Here is a 26,456-nt window from a genome sequence, read left to right as displayed (position 1 = left end):
ATTGTGGCGGTACGACTTGGAAAATATACTGAAAGTCACTGATCTGCACACTTTCCATAGGGAACTGTGTATGAATTATTTAAAAAGTGCACAGGGCCTGAGTAACACTTTAAGGGCCGGAGAGCATGCCTGGCAGATATGAGGTCCTCTGAACTTTCTATGTCCTAACCCCTGTACCTCTCTGTGACCCTCAGCACCGCTGGGTCTAACCATTGAACCATATGGCCTGGTTAGCCAAGCACCACCAGGAATGGCCCCTGGGTCCCCAGTGCAGGACCTGGGAAAACCTCAAATATTTATCTATGTCATGAGATAACTTCTGAGGAGAAAGGACAATAGTGAGGGCATCTGGTCCCCAGGGGTCAGGGCAAGCTTCCTGGAGAAGGTAACATTTGTGTGAGGCTGGTGGGGAGCTGGGTAAGGCCCATGGGAGCAAGCCCTGTGGAGGTCTGGAGGAAGAAGCCCAGGACGAGGAAACAGAAAGTGCAAAGGCCCTGTGGTAAGTCTGCTCTGATGGAGATGGCGCCAGTGTAGCAGCTGAGAGGGCTTGGGAGAAGCAGTGGGAGTGACATGGAGACAAGGGACAGAAGCTCAGGGTAGGGTGTGGGGTCACAGAGGGCCCAGAGAGGGTTCTGAGCAGAGCAGAGACACTCTGATCCTTCATCATCTTCCAGGAGGCCCCTGGTGGGAATCAACAGAGGCCGGACCCCTTTTAAAGCCCTGTCCCGTGAGCCAGGCCCTTTAGCGGGCACTCTCTGAATCACCCCAGAAGGTCCGGCAGGGCCCTGCTTCTGTCCCTCAGGGAAGGGGCCAGCTGGGCGTGGGCGCCCGCACTCACTCAGTTCGGCGATGCTGCCCACGCGGGTGGCCAACAGCGACTGCTCGATGGTCCTCAGCTCCGACTGGCTGAACAGGGGCAGCTCCCCTGGCTTGCCCGCCCGCTGCGGGTCCCGGTGCAGGTTCAGACTGTCTGGCAGACACAGCACCCCTGCAGGGACAAAGGAGGAAAGGAGACCGCCGTGACTTCGAGGTTCACCCAAGGGGGACCCCTGCAGCCCACCCTCCAACCGAGACCCTGGGACATGCGGACCCCGGCCTGGCAACTCCAGAAGTGACGACTCGCGGTTAGGAAGTTTCCTTCGGGATCTCTCTCTCTCTCTCTCTCTCTCTCTCTCTCTCTCTCTCTCTCTCTCTCTCCCTCCCATGTCTCTCACCCCAACTCTCTCTCTCTCCATCTGTCTCTTTCTCTCATTTTTCTCTCCATCACTTTCTCTTCATCTCTCTCTCCATCTTTTCTTTCTCCCCATCTATCTCTCTCCATCTTTCTCTATCTTCCCCTCCATTCCTTTCTCCATCTTTCTCTATCTCTCACATCTCTCTCCATCTCTCTCTCCTCTCTCTCCTCCCCATCTCTCTCCATCTCTCTCAATCTCTCTGTCTCTCTCTGTCTCTCCCTCCCATATCTCTCCATCTCTCTCTCCATCTTTCTCTATCTCCCGATTTCTCTCTCCACCTCTTTCTCCATCTTTCTCTCTCTCCCATTTATCTCCATCTCTCTCTGTCTCTGTCTCTCTCTCACACACACACACACATTCACAAGGACAAACATTTCCTGAGGTTTTTCTTTCTCTCGGTCTCTCACACACATTCATGGGGACACACACACACATTTCCTGGGTTCTCTCTCTCTCTCTCTCTCTCTCACACACACACACACACACACATATTTGCTGGGACACTCACACAGTGGGTTCTTTCTTTCTCTGTCACACACATATTCATGGGGACACACACATTTCCTGAGGTTTTTCCCTCACACACACTCACAGGGACAACCAGCAAGGTTCAGCACACCAATGACCTTCCTTGAAGCAAGGCAGTGGGAGGGTCTTATCATGCACCTCCTGCCTGTCAGCTCACTGAAGGAGGGGGAGGGAGGCAGCTACTGTAGGATCCTGCAAGCTCAGCTGGCAGTAACTCCTGAGCACAGAACCAGGAGTGGGTGTGACTCTCCCCCTCCCCATCAAAGCAAAGCATGATGTTTCTGAAGGAAGAACATGAGATGGATGCACAGAGCTACTGACCCTTCACTCCCGGTGTTTCTATTATCAGACAACGGGACTAGTATGTGCTGAGATGACCGTCCACCAGGGTTTCCCAGAACTCTGGCTCTGACTTACAGGAAGATTGTTTCTTATCAGCCCAATACATCTGTCGCCACGAGTAGCACACATATTTCTCATGGTCTCATGAATATGAGAACTAAAGAAAGCATTTTATAACATGTGATGCTGCTATCCTGACTCTGTAAAGCACTGCAGCCCTGTCCTCCCATTGTTCATCGATTTGCTCTAGTGGGCATCAGTAACATCTCACAACAAATTGTCAAACTTGTTACTGTTTTTGGCATATTGAATACATCACGAGTAGTTTGCTAGGCTTTGCCGTGCAGCAAGATACTTTTGGTAGCTTGCTGGGATCTCCAAGGGAGGTGAAGGAATCAAACCTGGGTCCCCCCAAATATTAAAAAATATCTTTTGACTTCTCTTCCATCTTACCCATATAAACGCTGTTTGTGGCACCAAACATGACTTCCTGAGCCTTCGGGGGCCATGATGGGCAGTTTGAAAGTTACCATGGACCCTGCCAGGTCACTCTAGCATTTCCTGGACAAGTACCCCCACTTCCTGGAGCTCCATCTTTTCACCAGTGTGAGGCCCCCAAGGAGTGAGCGTCCGTGAGCAGATCCCTGCATTTCAGGGCCCTTAGACATGCAGAGAACGTAAGGCCGAGACAGAAAGGCCACCGCGCACGGCCAGCCCCACACCTGTCCCTCACATCCGGTGAATCATCACTCTGTTTGCCCCAGCCAGGACCCCTTGAGTCATGCTGGCTTCCTCCTGCTACTTTACCTCCAAGGCTGGCAGGGGCCAAGTCCAGAAGCCGTTGCCATGGAGACGAAGGGGGGGGGAGCATCCCTCTCTGCCCCAGCTTTTTCAGAGACAGAGCCACAGAGCCAAGCTTTTGGGAGGCAAGGCCCTGCCTCCGAGGGTGTGGAGGGGCAATGATGGGGGAGCCACAGCGCAGTAGAGACCCTTGTCTCTGGAGGAAGCGCTGGATTCCCTGCATAGAGTGGCCTGGCTCTCAGGAGGACCCGGGGGGAATGCTCCTTGTGCTTTGCATTAGGTGTTGTGAGACATTTTCTTTCTTTTTTTTTTTTTTTATCACACCTGCAGTGCTAAGGGTTCACTCCTGGCTCTGTGCTCAGGAGATATCTCCTGATAGGGTTTGAGGTACAGTCTGTGGTGCCGGGGATCAACCCTGGGTCAGGCACATGCAAGCCCTATCTGCTATGCTATCTCTCTGGCCTTTTTTTTTTTTTAAAAAAAAAAAAACAAACTTCAATAAATAGAAGGCTATTTTGCCTGTTGGTTCAATACCCCCACAGCAAATATTTGAATTATTACCAAGTTGTTTGTTTGATTTCTTTTTTTGGTCATACTCTACAGAATTCAGGATTTACTCCTGCTCTCTGCTCAGGGATCACACCTGGTAGGGTCTGGGGAACCATATGGGGTACCGGGGATCAAACATGAGTCAGCCATGTGCAAAGCCCCTATCTGCTGTATTTTCACCACATCTGGGGATGCTCAGGGGTTACTCCTGACTCTGCACTCAGGAATTACTCCTGGCAGTGCATAGGGGACCATATGGGGTGCCGTTGAACCTGGGTTGGCCATGGGCAAGGCAAGTGCCCTATTCCCCTGTAATATTGCTCTTTTACCCCTATTATCAAACATTTGATTATTGGGCCAAAGCAATAGTTCAGTGGGGAGGGCATTTTCCTTGCATGTAGCTGACCTGGGTTCAATTTCTAGCACCCCATATAGTGCCCTGAGCACCGCCAGGAGTAATTCCTCAGTGCAGAACCAGGAATAACTCCCAAACATCGCTGGGTGTGCCCCTAAAACAAAACAAACCTACTAGCTTATTGCAGTTTAGGTAACATGGCTATAATAGTGCTAATGTTTATGGTTTTAATGTTGTTACCACAGCTCATCCCCACCAAAGTGCCCCAGACCCTCCACCAACGCACCCTGGAAAGTTATTTCCAGCCATCTCATCATTCCCCCCGTCTTGGTATTCTCAGTTCTGTAATCCTGGATCAAGGATTTCTTACCATTTGACACTGCCACGTCCCTTGTTTTGTCCCTCTATGTTCCACAATGAGTGAGATCACTGACAGATAAGCTTCTCCCTCTGACTTACTTCACCTAACAAGATGCCCTCCAATTCCCTCCAAGTTCTCAACTGTGAGATTTCATCTTTGCCTACCGCAGCGTACTATTCCCTTGTGGAGACACGTCACTGTGTCTGAATCCCTCCACCTGCCATTGGACATTTGGGTTGTTTCCATATCCATGGCTATTGCACCCAACAGGTGTGGAGAGTTTTTACCCCAGACTTCTTTGCACTTCCCGTGAGACCTGGAGTTTGGAACTCAGAGTTCCCTTCCTGACTCTGCACTTGCACACTGGGATTTCACCCTGGGCATGTCACAGAGGCCCTTCTGCATTATTCTTTTTTTATATAAATTTTTATTAGTGAAACACCATGAGGTACAGTTATAGACTTACACATTTTTGTGCTTGGGTTTCAGTTATACAATGATCAAGTACCCATCCCTTTACCAGTGCCCATTCTCCACCACCACTAATCCCAGTATCCCTCCCACCCATCTCATTCCCCCATCCCACTCTGCCTCTGTGGCAGGGCACTCCCTTTTGTTCTCTCTCTCTCCTTTTGGGTGCTGTGGTTTGCAAAAGAGGCATTGAGTGGCAATCATGTTTGGCCTATAGTCTACTTTCGGCATACTTCTCCCATCCTGGGAAGATCCTCCCAATACCCTTTATTTGGTGCTCCCTTCTCTATCTGAGCTGCCTTTACCCCTAGAGTGTGCGGCTGGCCTCCAAGCCATGGAGTAAACCTCCTGGTATTTATCACAGTGGCCCTTCTGTACTCAGTTTCCACTTCTGTGAAATGGCTGGTCTCTCCCTACAGTTTTGAGTGTTGGGGAGTAATGAGATGCCATGGACCAATGTGCGGGGACTGGCCAATGGCAGGTACCTCTGTCTAAACTCAGAGGAAAGTCAGTAATTATGGCTAAAAACCCCACTTTGGCCTACTTCATGCTTTATCATAACAATCTCCCTAGGAACGATTCCTCCTCCTTTGAGATGGTCATAAAACTTAAATGTGAAAAATATAATTATTCACAGAAGCTCTGAAAGCCAGGCCAACAGAGATTTAAATGATCTATTATGCAAAAATGATCAGGTTTTTTTTCTCCTTTTCTCTTTAAATAGTCTCTCCCTGGTATATACATGAACTGGAGTTATTATTTTCTGGTATGGAAGTAAACTCGATCACTAAGGGGACCCGAGTTTCATGTTGTGGTGTTGATACAGTTAGGAGTTATGGATCACTCATCGATTTTCATTACCTGAGCCAAGCAGGGCCAGGGCCTGTGATCAGGATGGAGTTTAAAGAAGGGCTAAAGGTGGGAGAGACACGACCTCCTCCGCATGCCAATGGCCTCACTCCAAGACTCATCTCAGAGAGACGCTGCAGCTCAGTCATCACAGGCAGGCCTGGTCTCTGACTGAGATCTCCAGAGCCTTCTTGGATGGGGGGTGGGCAGAGGCTCCACCCTATTGGAAGGTCCAGCACTTCACCCACCCACACCTCCTCCCGTATATAAATGACCCAGCTCCACAACTAGTCTCAGAAAGGTGCCAAACTGCTGAACCATCCCAATTCCAACAGCTGCTGCACATGTGGCCACGTGACACCGCCAAATCTCTCAGGACTGACAGCCCAGTAGATGCACAGTAAATCAGATGGGAAAGTTGTGTAGATGCCGCCTAAGTACAGTGAGCAAAAACAATACCAAAGAAGCCTCCACTAGCACTGATAGCTCACTAAATCCTCAGACAAGGGCTTTAGTAATGCCTTTCTTGAGATATGTGTTGTAACAAGCAGTATAAAGTAAATTATTCTGTGCCACTAAAGGGGCAGGCTTGGGGGGTGGGTGGCTAAGAAACTGAGAACATTGATGGAGGGAAGGTCACACTGGTGGTGGGGTTGGTATTGGAATACAGGATACCTGAAAAAAACTGTACTATGAACAACCTTGTCCATCACAGGGTTTAAATAAAGTTTCAAACATAAAACAAGATAAAGATGGGATAAAAAGATTCACATAGGACTTTGACGGACTTAATAGAAACCGTCTCCTGGGTAGCAAGCTATCTTGAGCCAGGGTCTGTGATGACCTTGAAAGGGTCATGGCCTCCCTGAACTGCCTTGGGGCTGTGTGTGTGTGAAGAATCCATCATCTCTGACCATAAATAGGCTTTCCTATTTGATGTGGGTATAGCAGGGCCAGGCATAAGCATGTGCCCTGACAAAGCTAAGTTCCACCTCTGCCCCCAACTCAGCTCTCCATACAGCCTGATAAAGACCCTCCCAGGTCCCCAGCCAGCTTCTGAAACTGCTAAGGGGGTTGGAATAGTTAGAATACCTCCCTCTGGGGTGCCAGAGATAGCAGGGAAGGTGCTTATCTTGAACGCAGCTGACCTGAGTTTGATTCTTGGCACTTCATATGGTCTAGCAAGGAGTGATCTGCCAGGAGTGATCCCTGAGCATCAAGCTAGAAGTAAACCCTGAGCATAACCAGATGTGATCTGCCCCCCAAAACACACACACACAAACCAACAGAAAGTAAAATACCTATCTAAGTACCACGGAAGGGCGCAAAGAGCTGGAGCACCTGCCTTTTATGTATGAGGTCCCGAGTTCAAGTCCCTGTACCATGCCAGGTGTATCCTAGTGGTTCCCTGCTATTGCTGGGTGCAGCCCTGGTAGCCCCAGCACTGCCAGGTCTGAGTCAGTCTCCAGAATCCAACCCTCAGGGCCAGGATCACCAGGAGTAGCCCTGGGCTCTTGAGCACTGCTCGGGAGTCTCCCATCCCAAATGAACCCCTGTGGGTGATTCAATGAAGTGACACACTTGAAGCTTCTGGCTGATGCTGAGTGCCTCAGAAATACTCTGTTCCCGCCATTGTGGGGAATCTGATTTTATTTATTTAAAGTCTGGATTCAAACAGCCCTTCCCCAATCTAGCACATAGACAGGCACCTCTGGGTCAGGCCACTTAGAATATTAAGCACTGTTGGAATCACACTTTGGTGTGGGCACCGGGACCAATCCATCCTGTCTCCAGTGGGCGGACAGGGGTGTATTCAGCCTCCCCTAGCCCATCTCCAATCCCCATCGTCGGACCCTCTGCAGGCAAATACAATGCCCGGCTTCCTCCCCTCTTGGCTGGTTTCTGTGCCCTATGATTGCTGTGGGGATATAGTTACTCAGGGAAGCCCAGGGAGGTGGCACTGGCATCAGCCGTTCTCTCCTCAGTGGTGATGTTGATGCTACTGGTGGTGGTGGTGGTGGTGATGGGGAATGAGTGCCATGAATGCTTTATACAACCCAATGAAAGCAGCTTTGAATCATCGGGGTCAGCAGTCCTGCAGGTGGTCACGTCTAGCATGTGTGCAGTCCGAGTTCCTTCCCAGGGACTACATGGCTGTGCCCAGCCACCTAGCACCGCTGGGCAAAGGAGTGATGGCCCCTGCCTCGTGTATCCAGGCATCAGAATGACAGAGAGCATCCCCGGGAGTGGTCCTGGCTCCCTCCGACCCAGACATGCTGGGTGTTGGTCCCTCTGAAACAAACAGTGACCGGAATACTCACAGCTACTCTGGGGTCGGGGATCCCACAGGAACTGGGATGTGTAGAGAGAAATGTACAAAAGCTCCGGGTTCAAGTTTGGGGCTGTAAGTTCTAATTTTCTGACCCTTTGTGCAGCTTCCGGCGAGCAAACACTCAGCGGGTAAAAGGATTATGAACAGGGTTAAAGTGCACGGCAGCCAGGTGGGGGGCGGGGAGCTCCCAGTATAGAACAAGTGCTATAAAGTATTGGCTCTTTCAACTCCACGTTCTAGGAGCCACCCCCCGAATGCCTCCATACTTCACTGACGCCACAAAGAACCTAAGGGACGGAGCCAGATGTTGAACATCTAGGGGTTCTGAGACCAAGGGACCCAGCCCCAGCAGCCAAAAACCTCCACAACCCAACCACTGCCACGCTCAGGGTCGCTCCCCACACACTTGGGCCAAGTCTCATGCACGAGTGAAGTCCGACAAAACCCAGGTACGTGGAACTTAAGTGACTCGGAACTCTGGGCTCAACAGGACCAGGAGCGGAGATCCCCTGCCCGTTTCCCCCTGTCTCGGGTGACCCAACAGTCATGCCCATAAGCCACCTCTTGTCAGTGCCAGATAATCTTGTCATTAGCCACCATCCAGATCACACAGTGTTCTCTCCCCGAAGGGAGCAACATGACGCACCCATAGCCATGCCACCAGACCCCGTACCAAGCTGTTTCACCGGGGATGCCCCAGAGGGGGTGGGTGAAAGCCCTGCCTGCCCCAAGGGACCCAGCCCCGGCAGCTGAAAACCTCCAGAACCCAACCACTGCCATACTCATGGCCGCTCCCCACACACTTGGGCCGAGCCTCACGCACGAGTGAACCTATTCCTGGACCACATGGCCACATCTGCAGCCACGTGACACCTCATAAGACACTCCCTATCCATTCTCCAAGAGTACCACACCACATTTGATGGGGTTCAAATAGTAGGCAGCCAATCATAGAGGGGAATATGTATATATGTGCATATATATTTTTTCAGATATACATACGAAAGTTCATGTCCCTCAACCTTTAACAACATGTTAGTGATATCCTAAAGAAGGTCTTAATGGCCCCTGCCAAAACAGAACAATCTTCATACTGTTTCCTCTATGTATACTTTTTTGTAGCATTTTCAGTAGTTCCTCCATTGCTCTCAGAGAGCCCAGCAAGCTACTGAGAGTATCCTTCCCGCATGGCAAAGCCTGGCAAGCTACCCATGATGTATTCCATTGCCAAACACAGTGACAAGTCTCACAATGTTATTGGGCTCGTTTGAACAAATCGATCAACAACGGGAGGACAGTGACAGTGACAGTGACAAAATATATTATTTCGGTTGTACTTTGGGACAGGGATTGGGGCTTGGGATGGGAACATGCCAAATATGGTGGTGGGAAGGTGTAATGGTGGTGGGATTCATGTTTGAATATTAAATGCAATCAAATATTGTGAACTACCTTATAAAATAATTTTTTAAAAAAAAAAGCGTCTTGGCAACGCTTCCAGTCCCCCATCCTTTCCCCTCTGTGGCATTGTCCAACAGAATCCCACTGGAGACATATGGGGGGCACCTTCTTGCCACAGGAGGGGGCCTTCCCTTGGCATGATGAGCCAGGGGCTGATGGGGTGCAGGTCTTGCTGAATGCCAAAGGAGCAGCCAACTTTTCCATGTACAAGGCAATCGGGGACCCACAGTTGCCATTGACCCACACGGCCCTGGCTGGGTTTTTCACCTTGCATTTGCTACTAGGTAGCTCGGAGCCAGATCTGAAGTATATCTACAAAGGAGATGCTTTTTTTGGGGGGGGGGATGGCAGGGGGAAACCTCATGTTCACCATCTTCAAGCCCCAGTCCCAGTTTTCAACCTGTGGTGTATTGGTGGGTTCAGAAGCTGTGGAAATTGTCCTGTGTCCTTCCAATACTCCCCTTCCCCACCCCACCCCCACTCGTATAGTGGCTTGAAGTAACCACAGATACTAGCTACTAGCTAAAACTTGTGATTTTATAACTGGATTTCATACACAAAATACCATCTACACTGGTTTATGTTTCTGTCTTAGCCGTCAGCCCAGTCTGAGAAATAGTTCATCTGTTTTCCCTAGTCCACGGGTATAAATGGTTGAAGCCCGTGCCTGAGCAGAATGCTGTTGTAAGAGCCAGAATTTATGAGCTGGCCCTCAATCTTCTGAAAAGAAATGAATTAGGCGTGAACAGTGAGCTAGCCACAGAGTGCTGGTCCTCCTGTCCCCGGGATTTCTATATGTTACAATCCCTTCTTGAGGGGTTTCAATGTACAACACAACTGCAGCCCTCAAGCTCTGGCACTGGAGGTCTCCAAGACCCTCTGGGGTGGTCTGGGGGCCCTCAGCACTGTCAGATCCGACCATTAAACTGTCCAGCCTAGTGGCCGTCAGGGTAACCCCGGGCCCCGGACTGATTTGTATGTCCTGGGCCTGGGTGAGTGAGGGAAGACTCAATTCTGAGTCTCTCCTACACCTCTGCTCTGGCTGGGATAATGATGGGAGGATGGTGGGGACCACCAGGCCCATCTCACGGGGCAAGTACCCTTGACACTCTTTTCCGGAGCCCCTTCCCTCAAGCTATCCTAGCATGCTTCCTCCCTCACATAAGTTTCTTCACTGTGATAAACTGGGCTTCCCAGAGAGTATTATTTTGGGGGGACATCCCTGTTGGTGCTCAGAGGCTATTCCCAGCTCTGAGCTGAGGTGAGGGAGGGCAACAGGGAGATTCCCAATGGTGCTCATGGGACCATGCAGTGCCCAGAATACAAAATAGGCCTTCTGCATGCAGAGCATGCACTCAGTCAAGCTTGTTGGGACCTTTTTGGCTGCTCTCCCCACCTCGCTCTGAGCCTTTTTCCCTAGAGCCCTAGGCAGGATTTGACAGGACTCTATTGATTTTTGGCACAGACACTGCCCCATCTCTAGTACTAGGGGGCGCTCCTGAGGCAAAGTCCCGAGGACTTTGCTCACCACCCCTGACCAGGTGCATGGAACAGAGTCTGGCTCCATCAAGCACAGAGGACACATCTGTGCTGGACAGGGCACCTGGGTGATGGTATCAGACTTCCTGGGACCCAGGAAGTGATAGTGAAGGCATGTTGACCTTTCCCCAAATGGAAGGGCTGTGGGGTCTTAGTGGGAAGAGGTAGATGGTGTGGCTGGTGGCCTTGTCTCTGTGGGAAGAAGGGGTGAGAACAGGAACCCTGAAGGCATGCCTGGAGTCCTGGAGACCAGAGAACAGTTTCCTTCACCCCAACTGCAATATGAGGCCCTATTTTCAGCTAAGTTCTGCCCAGAATTTAAAAAGCGGAAGGTCTGGGGTGAGGGAGATTGACGGAGGGCCGGTAGGCATGCTTTGCATGAGCTCCGCCTGGTCCCCCAAGCACCGCCTCCAAAATCAAGCCACCTCAAAGCCCCCCAGCAACATGTAAAACGCCAGGCCTAGTACCAGACGTCAAAGACAGACAGCATGGGGTGGCTCAAGCTTAGGCACCAGATGGACCCATCAGCTCCCCCTGACCGCCTCCCTCCTGGCTGAGCTGCACAGAACCCCACGTGGCTTGTGTCCTCTGCGCCCGTGGCTCATCTGTGAGTCGTCGGATATCACCTCCTGCCTAACGCAGCTGGGAGGCTGTAATAGGATAATATATATGGACGATCTGACACGGGAAAAACGCGGGGTGGGGGAATCGATAAATGTGTGCTAATAATCCAAGTGAGGTTCTTCTAGGCTGAAGATTTAGGAATTCAATAACCCAGTGCCAGAAGGCTTTCTTTTCCCTTTAAATTGATTAAGAAACAAGATAGGAAGTCATCACATTTTTTTGGGGGGGGGATGTTTGTACAGCCAGCTTTCCAAGGAAACCCCTTTCCATCTCGAGACCTGGAGAGGGAAAACCCATTCCCCGGCCCTGGAGAGGGTTCTTGATTTCCATTCACGGGAAGTTCAAAGCCAAACCCTCCACTGAAGGATGACTGAAGAGGCAGAGAAGATGTAAATCTTCTCTTCCAGGGCCTTCAGTCACAGGAGCAGGGACTGGGAGGAGAGCGTGAAGGGCCAGAGCACAGGCTCTGCATGCACGAGTCCTGGGTTCGAGTCCTGGCGCTGCAGGGTCCCCCCGAGCACTGCTGGGAGCAGCCCCCAAGTACTGCGTGGGGTGGCATGAGCACCGAATGAAATAAAACATGAAGACCAGGAATGTGGGGAAGCAGGCTGATGCCACCAGCGCAACGGTGTGGCCCATTTAGTTCTCAGACAGCAAGGCTGGACTCGGTGATGACAGCAGGCCAGTCTCTGGTGGGGGGTGACAGGGACAGGCACAGTGGGCATGCCCGGGGGCTTGGAAGATGCCCCCCAGCAGTGAGCTCTCCAGTACCTGGGCTGGGACGTGGGGACAGAAGCTGGCGTAGAGCGTGCTGAGGACCCTGGGGCTTGCCAAGCACGTGGTAGTCCAGGATCAAACCCCAGCACTGCAGAGGGTTCTCGGAGCATCTCCAGGACTGATCCCCGAGCACTGCTGGGTAAGGTCCCCGGAACAAACAAACCAAAAAATATAAATAAAATAAAAAGGACACTTTTACAGGGATAAGGATCCCAGCCCCTTGACTGGCCAGCGGGGCTGAGCCTCTCCGCTCACTGCCCAATGCGGCGCTGGTCCCTGCACATGCGCAGAAAGCTCACCCCGTGCTCCTCACCCCCCCCCCCATGCGCAGAAAGCTCACCCCGTGCTCCTCACCCCCCCCCCCCCATGCGCAGAAAGCTCACCCCGTGCTCCTCACCCCCCCCATGACGACAACAACGGCGATGATGACATCAGAGTTCCTGACACTCTGCGTGGACCCACAGAAGCTCTGACGTCACTAAGGTCCTAGCGGGCCACAAACCAGCACCTTCCCCACCCCTTCCCCTCTTCCAGCCTGGGCTGGTACATAATTGGTCCCGCCCCGTGTTCAAACCAGTATAGTCCTCTTTTTGTCTGCTCAGTTTTAGGGGTGGCATTTTGGTGGCAGCTGTGGGGTGATGGGGCCGAGTCACAGTCCTGGTGCTTTCTGCCACAGTCACCGTGAACCTATCACTTAGCTTCCCTGCATGTGAGAAGGAGACAGTGGCGGCACCATCCTCCTGGGAGCACCTGGACTGCTGAGGGGGGAACCACATGAGTGGCCCCGAAAACAGCTCAGGAAGTGCTGCTTCCACTGCGACTTCAGAACGCCTGAGGCAGACGCAGAGGCAAGGCCAGGGGCACCGGCTCTGCTAGGGGCCACGGTTGGAGCTGAGGTGCAGAAGGTGGAAACCAGGATGGGTACAGAGGGCACTGGGCCACAAAGGACTGGAAAACAAAAGTGCGGGCAGCTGTGGTGGGTCGTCTCTCTTTCCCTTTCCCAGATGCACCCTAGAGACAGTGCTCTTGGGGTTTTTTTAAGGGGTGGAGTGGAGGGGGCTTCACACCCAGATTTTTTTCCTTTTTGGTTCCACCTGGCAATGCTCAGGGGTTACTCCTGGCTCTACACTCAGGAATTACCTCTGGCAGTGCTCTGGGGACCATATGGGATGCCAGGGATCGAACCTGGGTGAGCCACATGCAAGGCAAATGTCCTGTCTGCTGTGCTATCACTCCTGCCCCATACCCAGATTTTCTGCTCAGGGATTACTCTTGGCTCTGCACTCAGGGATCACTCCTGGTGGTGCTCGGGGACCGTACATGGTATCAGGGGTTGAACTCAGGTGGGCTGCATGCAAGGCAAATGCCCAACCCGCTGAACTCTCCATCCAACCCTGACAGGGCTCTTGTCCTCTAGAGCTCCCCAGGTACTCCTCATCCTTACTACTGATTCCAGTCCAGAGAGCACCCATAGGTGCAGATCTAGGATGTGAGGTCTCAGGAGCCACACTGAACATCTTGGCATACGGGCTCCAAGTCCAGAATCACAATAGGGAGCTAGGTGGGCGGTCAGTACCAAGGAGGAATACAGCAGGAAAGGGGGTTGGGGGGCGGAGCAGGAAAAGGTCCTCAGGGGAGTGAGCTGGGCTTGGGTGTCTTGTCTATGCCCGTTACCCCCCAGGCACAGTCTTTCCCACAATACATCTCAACCACCAGAACCTACGTTCATCACCAAGGCTGAGCCTACAATGATGCACCGTGGTCCCCCAGAGTCCTCAGGACCTTAGGGCTCACTGACAGAGCTGTGGCCTCAGTGAACTTGGACACAAGTGTGTCCTGACATGGAACCATTAGCAGAACCTTCGGGACCTTCCGCTGCCTGAAAATCACTCTGCGTTAGGACGACTGTTTCTTCTTCCCTCCTACCGTGTCTCACCGAGACTTCCCTGACACAAGCTGCATTGCCAAATGGGTCCTGGGTAGGACTCTTGGTGGCCGAGCAAGCTCGGAAAAGAGTTATAAAGAAAGGTGCTAATAAGACACCAGCACCCCACTGAGAACTTCTCTCTGTAGGAGAAATCAAAGGGTGAGCGTGAAAAATGAAGAGATTTTTACACCAGCTGTCGGGAGCATTTGATGCCAAGGACAAATATTCGCAGATTTGTCACCCCGGGATGTCTAACAGCCACTCCAGGTACGAGAAAAGGGTCTTTGACAGGGGAAGCCCATACACCTGGCCAGCTTCCAACCAGAAATTTCTTTCCAAAGGAGGTTCTGCAGAGTGAGAGAAGGGAGGGAGGGGATCATTTATATTCATAACGAAAGCCCCAGGGTCTGTAAGATCTGGAATCACCCAAGAAAGATGAAATCATGTTCGACCAAGCTTTCGGATTAAGGATACTTAATTGTATTCTAAGTCTTCAAAGACGGATTATCTTTAATTAAGCGGCCCGGTGACTACAGTTATTACTTATTTGATAAGATTTACTGAGGAACCGTTCATTCACAGGAATGACTAATAAGTTGCAATACCCCACGGCTGACCACCTAACAGTGGGGAGAGCGAGAAAGAGCACGAGAAAGCAAGAAGAGAGAGAGAGGCAGACAGACAGACAGTCTGCAGGCATGGAGGAGATTAGGCCAACATTTTGAAAGCTGGTAAGTGCCGCTGTTAACACAGCATCGATGTTCATGGGCTATAAATGCATCAATCTGCCATTTGCAGGCAGGCACGCGTGCACTGATATAAATAACTAATAGGGCTTTCACAATCCATTGAAAATACAAAGATTACCAAATTGGCTTTTAAAAACATTAGAATTCCATTAGGTTGAATCCAGCAGCTGATTACAGAGGCGAATAAACCACAAGAGGACTCTAAATTCTCGTTGGTGGCGGCTGCTAAAAGTACTTCCCTGGGGCCCTGGGCAAGGAGCACGGGGCTCGGACTGCCGAGGATGGAGCTCATCCTGGGCGCCCTCTGGATCCCTGAGGCTTCAGAGGGGGGCATACTTCCTTCCAGCACCCTCTGGATTCCTGAGGCTTGGGGGGGGGCACACTTTCTCCCAGCGCCTGCCCAGAGAGAGAGAGAGAGATCTGGGGTTCCTCTTCCCTGTCAAGAAGATTCTTGGGTAAGAAAGACTCACAATGGTTGTGACTGTCACCCCACCTGCCACTCCCTCATCTGTTTACCAGGCCTTTGAGCTCCAGAAGACCCTGACTGTGGAAGATGCTCAGCTAAGGCAAAGCTCAGAGTCCAGAGCTCACCACCCAGGCCACCGTCCCCTGCCTCAACTCACTGCACACCTGGAGCTGGATGCCTGGGGACAGGTCCCCAAACCTCTGAACCAAGTCAACCCTCCCCCCCCAATCTCCAGCCACATCACCGCTTCACCAGCTCTGTCACTGGGGCGCGGTCCACAGGAAGAGCTTCAGCCTCGAACCCTCCCGAGCTCTCCAGCCCCTGCACAGGAACTGAGGGTGTTGTATCACCTCCTCTGCAGAGGGTCGGGTCATAAGCTGGCAATTGTCATTGCACCTCAGCCTAAACCCAGCTCTGATGTTCTTTTCTTTTTAAAATGTATCTATTAATTGAATCATGGTGAGATACACAGTGACAAAGCTGTTCATGATTGGATTTTAGTCATACATGTTCTGACACCCATCCCTCCACTAGTGTATATTTCCCACCACCAGTGTCCCCAAGTTCCCTCCCATCACCCTCACCCCCACTTGCTTCTATGTCAGGCACTTTAATTCTCTCTCTCTCTCTCTCTCTCTCTCTCTCTCTCTCCTTTTGGGCGTTGTGGTTTGCAATACAAATACTGAAAGATTATCCTGCATATCCCTTTACCTACTTTTAACGCACAGTTCTTGTCCAGAGTGATTATTTCCAACTATTATTGTCATATTAGTTCCTTCTCTATCTTACCTACCTCCATTCTGCACACACTTGTGGTAGATTTCAACCATTGACCAGCCCTCCTGGCCCGTTTTCCCTGGCCTTGGATATTAGTCTTCTAATATCGTGTATCACTGTCATCCCATTTTTCATCGATTTGCTTAAGTGGGCACCAGTAACGTCTCCATTCATCCCAGCCCTGAGATTTTATTTATTTATTTATTTATTAAATTTTTATTGGTGAAACACCATGAAGTACAGTTGTAGACTTACAAATTTTTGTGCTTGGGTCTCAGTTATACAATGATCAAGTACCCATCCCTTCACCAGTGCCCATTTTCCACCACCACCGGTCCCACTATCCCTCCCATCCCCCATCCCCCCATCCCACCCTGCCTCTGTGGCAGGGCATTCCCTTTTGTTCTCTCCCTCCTTTTGGGTGTTGTGGTTTTCAAAAGAGGCATTGAGTGGCAATCATGTTTGGTCTATAGTCTACTTTCAGCATGCTTCTCCCATCCTGGGAGGATCCTCCCAACACCCTTTATTTGGTGCTCCCTTCTCTATCTGAGCTGCCTTTTTGCCTAGCATGTGTGGCTGGCCTCCAAGCCATGGAGTAAAATTCCTGGTACTAATCTGGCCATTCTTGGGTGTTAGTCTCCTATTTTGTTACTTTATGTTCCCCAGATGAATGCAATCTTTCTATGTCTATCCCTTTATTTCTGAGTCATTTTGCTTAACATTTGCTGGAGCGATAGCACAGCGGGTAGGGCGTTCGCCTTACAAGCGGCCAACATGGCCGACCCGAGTTCGATTCCTCCCCCCCCCTCTCGGAGAGTCCGGCAAGCTACCGAGAGTATTTGATATGACAAACACAGTAACAACAAAGTCTCCAATGGAGACGTTACTGGGCCCGCTCGAGCAAATCGACGATCAACGGGAGGGCCTTTACTTTACTTTACTTTGCTTAACATGATATTTTCCATGTAGTACCACTTGTATGTAAATTTCATGACTTGTCTTTTCGAACAGCTACATAGTACTCCATTGTGTAAATGTACCAAAGTTTCTTTAAACAGTCATCTGTTCTTGGGCACTCAGGTTTCTTCCAGTTTCTGGCTATTGTAAAGAGTGCTGCAATGAACAAACAAGTGCAGATGTCACTTCGACTATACTTTTTTGCCTCTTTGGGATATATTCCCAGGAGTGGTATTGCTGTCAGCCCTAAGATTTTAGTAAGGAGAGGTGGGCCTCTCCTTACTCGTTCTTTCCAACAATGCCATTATTGGGAGGCTCTTTCAGGGTCAGGAGAATGAGACCCATTATTGTTACTGATTTGGGCATATCTAATATGCCACGGGGAACTTGCCAGCTACACACACACACACACACACACACACACACACACACACACACATTTCGTATCCCACAAATGAATGCATTCATTCAGTATCTTTACCTCTCCTTTCACTCAGCATGATGCTCTTCCTGTGCTCAGGGCATCAGTCACTCCTGCTGGTGCTCAGGGGACCACAGGATGCCAGGGACTGAGCTCACCTCTCCAGCACGCAAAAGCTTTCCTCCCCCCTTTATATCCTCCACCATGCTGTTCCCTCTCCCAGAAACACCTTTCCCTGGCCTGGCTTCTCCTCCCACCCACGGCCTGCCCTCCAGACCCACCCCCAGCACTCAGGCCTCCCCAGCTCCCCTGTACCGACCACCTCTGACACATCCCTCTCCCTGGACAGTGGCTGAGCTGGTGGGCTCTGAGGCTGAGCAACCTGGACCAAGCCACAGGACCACCTACATCTCCATCCTCTCGAAGCCTTCGCCCCTTCGGCTGCAGAACAAAGCCTGAGAGGCCGCCTGGGTAAAGCAGCATGGCTGGCGCTGCCCTTGGGGGCGGCCAGGGGGGCTTCTCGGGGCTCTCTGGCTATGGGATGGGGTCTGCACAGAGGATATGCTCCCTGTTCCCTGCATCGCGGGATGCCAACCCCCCGGGAGAGCTCAGGAGGAGCCGCTGCCCTAGGGCTCAGCGGCATACTGATAAGCACCTGCTCAAAGACACGGAGCAACTTCAAAGTGTACGGGGCCTGGGGCCGGTGAGGGCGGAAAGGGCGACGCTGCGTGCACGGAATATGGCCGGCAAGGTGAGCATCAGTCAGGCCCACAGCAGTCCAGGAGCTGGAAGGACACCAGCTCTCCGGGGGTGAGGGGGTACACTGTGCAGAGAGAGTCCAGCAGGCAGGGGACCTGCCTTTCATGCATCTGAGCCCTGAGCTGGTCAGGAGTGAGTACAGAGGCAGGAAGAAACCCTGAGCACTGTGGGGTATCGCCCAACCCCACTCCCCATTACATCCACCCAAAAAGGGGAGAACAGAAGCTCAGGAGAGAACCAGGAGCATCTAATCAAAGGGACCCCCTTAGCTGTTAGGGATCACAAACAGCTAAAACAGTGTGAGCACTATGACTGGGACGTGTGCGCTCAGCCAGTCTGAGATAATGACCCCAAGGGCTGCAAGCCTTGGTGGGCACTGCAACCAGATGTGTGACACCCCCGCCCAACCCCACAAACACCCAGTTAGAAGTGTGAGCTCCGACACCCCATTCCTCTGCATCTGTGTGGGGCGGCCATGGTGTCACCTGGGCCCTGGGGTCACTGCTCTGGCCACCGGGGGAGTGGGCCACTGGAAAGGTTCGTGCAGGCTGGGCCACGGTGCTCTGTGGCCTGACTCCATCCACAGCCCCTGGCCGCTGGCTACTGCTCTGCGGGGCTGGGAAACATCTGGAGCCCACATGTGTGTGTCCACTCCCCACCGGGCCATGGAAAAGGATCGTGTGATTTCCAAAATTTGCCCAGTGCCCGAAGTGTTTTCAAAGCGCGTTGTTGAAAGGAGGGAGTGAAGGTTGGCAGAGCATGTCGGAGAAGACCCCTAACAAGCCCCATTTCCCCTGCAGGCCGCAGAGCTTGGGAGGCGCAGCTAAAGCCCCCTCCCCATCCCCACCCTCCGGGTCAATGGGTTAGAGAGTTGCTGGGCCCCAGGTCAGAGAAGGAAGCAGCTCGTGTTTGGGAGCTCTAGAACAGTACGTGCAGGGACCCAGGTGGGAGCCTGGCACCTCACTGCCAGGGTGGTCCCGGGGGTCCCCCCATCCCCCTTCCATGGGCCCTACACTGTCCATCCTATTGGACAAGTATCACCAGGAATGGCCTGGGTCCCTGAGCACTGCTTGGAGGGCCCCCACAGAAAATGGGGGTGTGTGATGCTGGGTCATAGCTCATCCAGTCCTCCTTGAATTGAGAACATTATCGTCCCAATCAAGGACGATAGGAAATGGGAAGGAAACTGGGTTCCCTGCCGGTGGCCTCCTGACACTCTTCGGGGATCTGGCTTCACTGGTTCTTTTCTTGAAAGTTATTCATGGGCTTCTCAGACTTCTATTCCAGGCGACTCTCGTGCACTCACCTAATAAACAGCTCCTGTGGCTTGGGGTGGGCTGCAGGCGTCCTGGAAGCTGCCTTCTTGGGTCAGACCACATAGCCGGTTTGAGGGGCTGCCCCTGTGACCTCCCTACCCACTCTCCATCCCACTGGCCCAGCTCCTCAAGTTCGTGGTTATTATTTTTTTTCAAGTGACATATAATTAAACATCAGTTATTTAAAAATAACTGCAAACAGTTTTGGCTGCAGGACCAGAATCCTCGTGCTAAGCCAACCATGTCATCTGCAGCTGGGCATCAGGCTTTGAGAAAGGCCCAGCTAACACCTCTGGTGTGGACAGAGCAATTTCATGGGCAGTTACTAACACTTACAGGCTTGGAGCTCTTTCCGCGGACCTTCCTCAGAGAAATGCTCCTTGCCCCTGGGCACAGGGAGTGCCCGAGAGCCCAGCATCTGTGGCAGGTTTGCCCTGAGCAGGAGTGCCTGATGGTCACTGGGCTCGGTGGCTAAGTTTTCCTGGGTAAAGCGGCTTCCGAGAAGCACAGAGCAGTGTCTGTGGCTCACCAGAGCAGGCATGTGGAAAGAATTCTAGAACGTTCATCTAAAAATGCATCAGGGAGAGGGCTTACAGAGCTGCAAAGCATGTGGGAGCCCCAGGTTCGATCCCCAGCTCCACCTGCCCCTTGAGCCTGCCCAGAGTCATCCGAGTCAGGTGGAACCCTGAGCAGAGTCGGATGTGGTCCCCGCACCCAAAACACACAAATAAATCAATAAGTAAATAAGTAAGTGCATCTCTTTTCTGGTTCCCTGTGCCTTTCCACCCATGCTTTGCTCTTAACGTATAGCAGCTGATCCGGAAGAGGCCACATGACTCTGCAAGCAAATTTTAATCCTTTTCTAGGACATGTTGGTGCCTACATGTCCTAAAAGTCACGTGGAATGGGAGAAATTAGAATAAAGTCGAGCACATGAAAATTCCCGTTTTGGGCTTGAAGATTTGAAGCTTCCTAGTCCTCCGCTTCAGACCAGGATGGCAGGCCCTCAGCCCTCCCCCAAAACACAGCATACTGCTACACACACCCTCTCCCCACCCCAAGTTCATTTCCGGGCTCTGTGACTGCATCTGATAGCAACCACGTTTGGTACTAGTCCTCTGTAAACCCACTGTAAAATGAGCCAGTTCTCCAGCCAGCCCCTCCTGCAAGCTTTGTCTCTCTCGGCGATGTCCCCTGACCTGCGTCTTGAAGCCCCTAGCATAAACATGTGCTAAAGGCAACGGTAAAAGAAGCCCCCCCTCCCCAGTCCCAACCCCTTGATCTGACTTTGCTCAGAGGTGAGGATGAAAGCAGCCTTTTGAAATCTTTCCAGGCCTACAGCACCAGAGCCGCAGGTTTTATTTAAGCACACAGGCTGGGCATATTCAGAGCCTGGGCACGGACTAATTTAAATGTCCCTGAGGAGCCAGCACAGAGCACTGGCCAGGTATGACACAGCCAATGCAAACTCTTCCCACGCTGGAAAACAGAGGTGCGGGTGGCGGGGGGGGGCCCATTTTTTACTTCCACGGAACAAGTATTGGCTGAGTACCTACTATGTGAGTCTCAGAGGTGGTGGAAAGAGGAGGGCATCCGTGTTTCTGCACATACAAAGCAGGTCAGTAGGCAAGCGGATCAACACACACAGACTTCATGCAGCCTTACAGGCATGTGTGCATGTATGCATACGCATGCATGTGTATTCTTGTATGTGTACTCATGTATATGTGTGTGTTTGTGTGTGTATTTGTGTCATACCTAGCAGTGCTTGTGGGCATGCATATTCTCTGCTTTCAAAGAGCTCGTAATACACAGAGAGGTAGGGGCTGGGGGAAGGGTAACACAAACAGGTGACACAGATAAAGGCCAGAGTCCTGGATCTCTGTGTCCCTTTTCCTTCATCAGAGAGTCCTTAGTGTAGTCAGACATCACCTTCTCCAGGAAGTCAATCCTGATTCCTTCTTTCCTGTCTCCCCCGGTGATCTGGCTTAGTCATCGTACTGCCTCTATGGGATCCAACAGCAGCTCAGGATGTGCTTCATATCAATGTGCAGAATGAGGTGTAAGCGAGCACAGGATCTTGCTCATTTCTTCAGTAGAACTGAGCCAGGACTATATTTGTGGGCAGTTAGGGTGAGTTAGGTGTGGGGCTGTATGCTTTGGACACCATATCCTGTTTAGTTCCTATAAGAGTCTGATGAAGTAGGATTACAGCAGGGACCCTGGAAGTTAGTCTCAGATGTTCAGACCTCACCTCCAGGCAAAAGTGGAGTCAGGCTGCAGACCAGGCTCCTTGACACCAAAGGTGAAGGTGACAGATGGGATGGGATGAGAAGATTTCCCAGGCGCACGACTTCTGCTCCAGCAAGCTCAGACTTTGCAGGAAGCCTAAGTCTCCAGATCAGCGGTGAAAAGGAGGAAGAAGATGGTGGGGATGAAGCTTGGGAGCCTCTGTCCTGTAGGACACTCACTGAGCCTGATGAGGGCTAATGGCAGGGACGGGGGCAGGCAGGTGGAACCCAGGGTTCTGATTCACCTGAGATGGGGTCACTCAGACTGGGGGGATGGGAGTCTGGTCCCCAATACCACACCCCAGCTCCCCACCTCCGCTCGGGCCTCCGCTGAATGAAGTAAGGTCTGACATTGCAAAACAAGCAGCTCTGGGCCCAGATACAGCACAGAAGTCTGCATCTTGCCTCATCCTGCAGAAACACCACTAGCTGTGGCTCTAAATCCTGGCCACCATGAGCCAACACCACAGGCCCCCTGAGCATGCAGTGGAATAACCCAGAGCGCCTTTGTGGGGGCCCCAAAACAGAAAAACAAAACTTTGATTTTGATCCCTGAAAACCAACCAACCCACCAACACACACACATGGTCAGAGGTCATTGCCCAGTCATCTCGGAGCCCCTCCAGACCAACACACACAAACACACACATGCACGTATGTGCACGCATGCACACACATATGGTCAAGGTTAGTGCCCAGTCATCTCGGAGGCCCTCCAGACACACACACACACACACACACACACACACACACATACACACACACATTCACGTGGTTAATGTCATTGCCCAGCCACCTCTGAGCCTCTCCAGATCAACATACACACACACACACACACACACATATGCACGTGTTTGCATGCACACACACACATATGGTCAGGGTCAGTGCCCACCCATCGCAGAGGCCCTCCAGACACACACACACACAGACACACACACACACGCACGCACGCACACACAGTCAGAGGTCATTGCCCAGTCGTTTCTGAGCCCCTCCAGACCAAGACGCTCACACACACACACACACACACACACACACACACACACACAATGTGGTCAAGGTCAGTGCCCAGCCATCTGGGAGCCCCTGCAGAACCCCACGGAACGTTCTGAGACTCAGTAGTAAGGCATGGTTGGCTCTTGGTGTTAATTCTGTCCTGATGCCTTGTCCACCAGGCCTGTGAGTTCCATGGGGTTCCTGGGGACCATTTGCCGAAGCTGTGTGTGCACAGAGAGCAGCATGAGGTGGTGGTAGGGGCCACCGAATCCAGCTCCTGCCAGCTCAGCTGGGAGCCAGCCTGCAGGGCCAGGCACAGGGTGCACAGTTCCGAGCGACTGTCTACCAGCATGACCCTCAACCAGCACCCCTTCCTTGGAGCCACTCTCTCCTCTGCTTCTTCCTCAATCCTAAAATCCAAGACCAGGAACAGACACCCTTTCTGGAGGAAGATCACGGTCTCCCACATAATCCCCTTAGGTGGCCCCGGGCTCCTTCCCGTCTTCGGAACGCTGCTGCTTCTCTGACTTTGCCTGGCTCTTTCCCGGCTCCCCTGGCCAATGGGGTCAGAATATCTTTCACGGGGCTGGGGCCATTGTACAGCGAGTGAGGCACCTGTCTTACCCAGGGCCGGCCCTCGTTCAAGCCCTGGGATTGTGGAGGGTCCCCCCTGGACCCACCAGGAGTGATCCCTGAGCACAAAGCCCGGAGTAAGCCCTGGGCCCTGCCAGGCGGTACCCTCAAACTCATGTCTCTCTTGGAGAGAGGTCCTGGAGTTCGAGGGGATGCTGAGTGTGGAAGTACATGGACAACGGGGTTCATCACTGTAAGCATGGCCTTACCGTCTCGTACTCAGCAATGCTCGCACCCCATATCTTCCCCTGCCCGCAGTAACCACCCAGCCACTGTTTCCAGGTGCCGGGACCCCCACGAGGAGAAGATGCCTGCATGTCTCTGTCTTCTCTTATCACTCCCCGCTCACATCCCGATCTCATTTCACCCAGGTGGCCAGTGAAGCACCAGGCAAACTCCAGCTTTCCAGATGGTTCCGTGCCCTGTGCCCCCCGAGTCCCTTCTAGGTGGGGTTCTTCTTGTCAGCCAGAGGTGGCACCAGGCCAGCTTGGTTAATCTCACCTTCAATAAGCTGAGACGCTAAGTGACAAGGTCCGGGGGGAGGGTACCCTACAGATGGCAGCCTGCTTAGTTGTGAGGGACATAGAAGGAGCATCCAGTGAGGACTGGCCGACCATGCTGGTTCCCGGCCTCTGCTCTCCCACCTGCCATCTGGGCCCAGTGCCCACTGGTGGCCACTGGTGGCCAGCTGCCCAGGAACAGAGCGGGGGAAAGGTCTGGGAGCTTCAGTTTTCCCTGGGATTCCCAGTAGGCTCACCCCAGCCCCTCTCTCTTAGAAGAAACCTTTCATTCCCCCCCCATTCTGGCTTTTGAGCAACACCTTGGGGTGTTTAGGGATCTCTCCTGGCAGTGCTGGGGTGGGAGCAACATGTGGGTTGCAGGAGAGCTGATTGCAGGTCAGCTGATGCAAGGAAAGTGCCGTAACCTCTGTATTTCCTCTACGGCCCTCAAGAAGGAACCAAACTTGTTTTGAGCCCTTATCACAGTGGCCGGTGAAGAAATCACTGTCACTGTCACTGTCCTCCCGTTGTTCATCGATTTGCTCGAGCGGGCCCAGTAACGTTTCCATTTTGAGACTTGTTGTTATTGTGTTTGGCATATTGAATATGTCACAGGTAGCTTGCCAGGCTTTGCCATGCAGGCGAGATACTCTCGGTAGCTTGCTGGGCTCTCCAAGAGGGGCGGAGGAATCGAACCCAGCTCGGCCAAGCTGGCTGCGCGCAAGGCAAATGCTCAACTGCTGTGTTATCACTCCAGCCCCAGTGAAGAAATAAACGATGATAATAATAAAATTCAAGCAGCAGGGTGAAATGGTAGGAACCATAGGAAGTGGTCAATTCTCAGGCCCAACAGAATGTACCTCTGGGCATTGCCATATGGTTCAGGTTATTATTAGCCCCCCTGGATGGGCTCTGGGCTCACCAGAGCCGTCGCATCTCTTCCTTCACCCTCTGCTGTGGGTACTGCTTACCGCACGGGCTTGGCATGACCCAGACGAGGTCTCCCCAAGGCAGCCACCCTTGCCCTCTCCCCCTAGCAGGCATCTATTCCCAGTGTCCAATGCCGTGGTCTCCCGGACCCCTCACGGGAACCCTGGGATGCGGGGCACAGTCCTCCCATCAGAGGGCAGACAGTCCTGGGCAGACTGAGCCACAGGGTCAAGATCATCAGTCACATTCGGGGCAGGGTCAAGGTCATTACCCACACACGGGGCAGGGTCAAGGTCACCAGGCACATGCAGGACAGACACCTCTTGGGCCCATTTGCGGGGTCAGCTCATGTTCCCAACTTCGGCCCCATGCTGCGGGATAAGGGTGGGCGGCAGTGTGGGAAGAGGCTGAGCATTGGCAGCCCCACCCCTGGTCTGTTTTGGGGGCGCTAGCTGTCCCCCTTTCTGCGAGTGAGAGCCTCTCTGGGGACTTAGAGGAGCAGGCACAACATCCGTGGGGGCCGGTCTTCAGAAGATCCCCCCTCCCAGGAACACCCAAGGGAAACCGCCTCCTTCAACCCAGCCTTTTCCCACTGGCCTGGTCTATTGATTCCAAAGGAGGGGACCCCCCCCCCCAAGTTCCCTGCCCAAATCCCCCCCATTTCACAGCTGAGGATGCTGGGATCGAGGCAGACTGGGGTCTGGGTAGAGTCTGGTGTTTAGGGCCAGTGGGTGCCCCCGGGCTGGAACTGCACCTCCCCCAGGCCAGCCCAGTAGGTGGGGGCTGAGGGCCAAGGGTCTAAACTGGTGTTTCTTGACATTTCCATTCCATATGCCCCTTCCGAGCTTGTTTCTTCCTGTGGCCCCACTGTCCTACCCCTTGACCACCCCCCACCCAACCCACCACCGAGTCTCTTGCTGTCACTGATGTCATCCCCCTGGTCTCCCACTGGCACCCCCTTGGAATATTCTGGACATACAAAGGGCCTCTGGTCGGGAAATGCTGCCCCAAACTACACGAAGTTTCTCAGAAAACAGCCTGGGGCAGGGCAGAGTCACTGAGTTACCAGCGAGCGTGCGGCAGGGACATTCCTACCTGGGTCCCCTCCCTGCCCCCACAATCCTGCTGCATGTTCTCACGGCCTCATCGACATCAGAAGTGCAAGCAGTGACAGATTTATTTGCATCCTCCCCTCCCACCCCACAAGCAAGCCCTGCCAAGCAGATCTTTGTCTCTTAGAACCACACAGAGTGCCCAGGATTTGCCCTGGAAGTCTGTCTCGTTACTTGGATGTTAAGGAGTGACCGCGTGGCCCTGGAGTGCAGAGAAATCACTCAGCTCTCAGACTGGTGCCCAGCTCCCCCGCTCATATGGACAGACACCCCATGGGCCCTGGAGCTGCTTAGAAAGAGATCTGTGTGTTTGTGGGGTCACCCTCCAAGACTCCTTTCTGCGGGCCCAGCGCCCCTCCCCCACGCTGCTAGTTCACGCGCGGATCTTGTGCGCC

At 52.6% G+C, this 26,456-nt stretch overlaps 1 protein-coding gene across 4 annotated transcripts in view; it reads right to left on the bottom strand.

Moving 5' to 3' along the window:
- The window catches only part of ABTB3 (ankyrin repeat and BTB domain containing 3), a 258,895-nt gene that overhangs the window by 115,320 nt on the left and 117,119 nt on the right, over positions 1-26,456 (bottom strand). For all 4 annotated transcript variants that reach the window (XM_056115290.1, XM_056115285.1, XM_056115281.1 and 1 more), the window contains exon 2: positions 839-988. In XM_056115290.1, coding sequence (XP_055971265.1) covers positions 839-988 — 150 coding nt within the window. The remainder of the gene's footprint in view (positions 1-838; positions 989-26,456) is intronic.

Source organism: Sorex fumeus, unplaced genomic scaffold (genome assembly GCF_029834395.1).
Source record: "Sorex fumeus unplaced genomic scaffold, SorFum_2.1 ptg000003l, whole genome shotgun sequence".
In the NCBI taxonomy this organism is placed as follows: Eukaryota; Metazoa; Chordata; class Mammalia; order Eulipotyphla; family Soricidae; genus Sorex; species Sorex fumeus.
The sequence above is the reverse complement of the archived record's forward strand: the minus strand, read 5'-3'. Positions and strand labels throughout refer to the sequence as shown.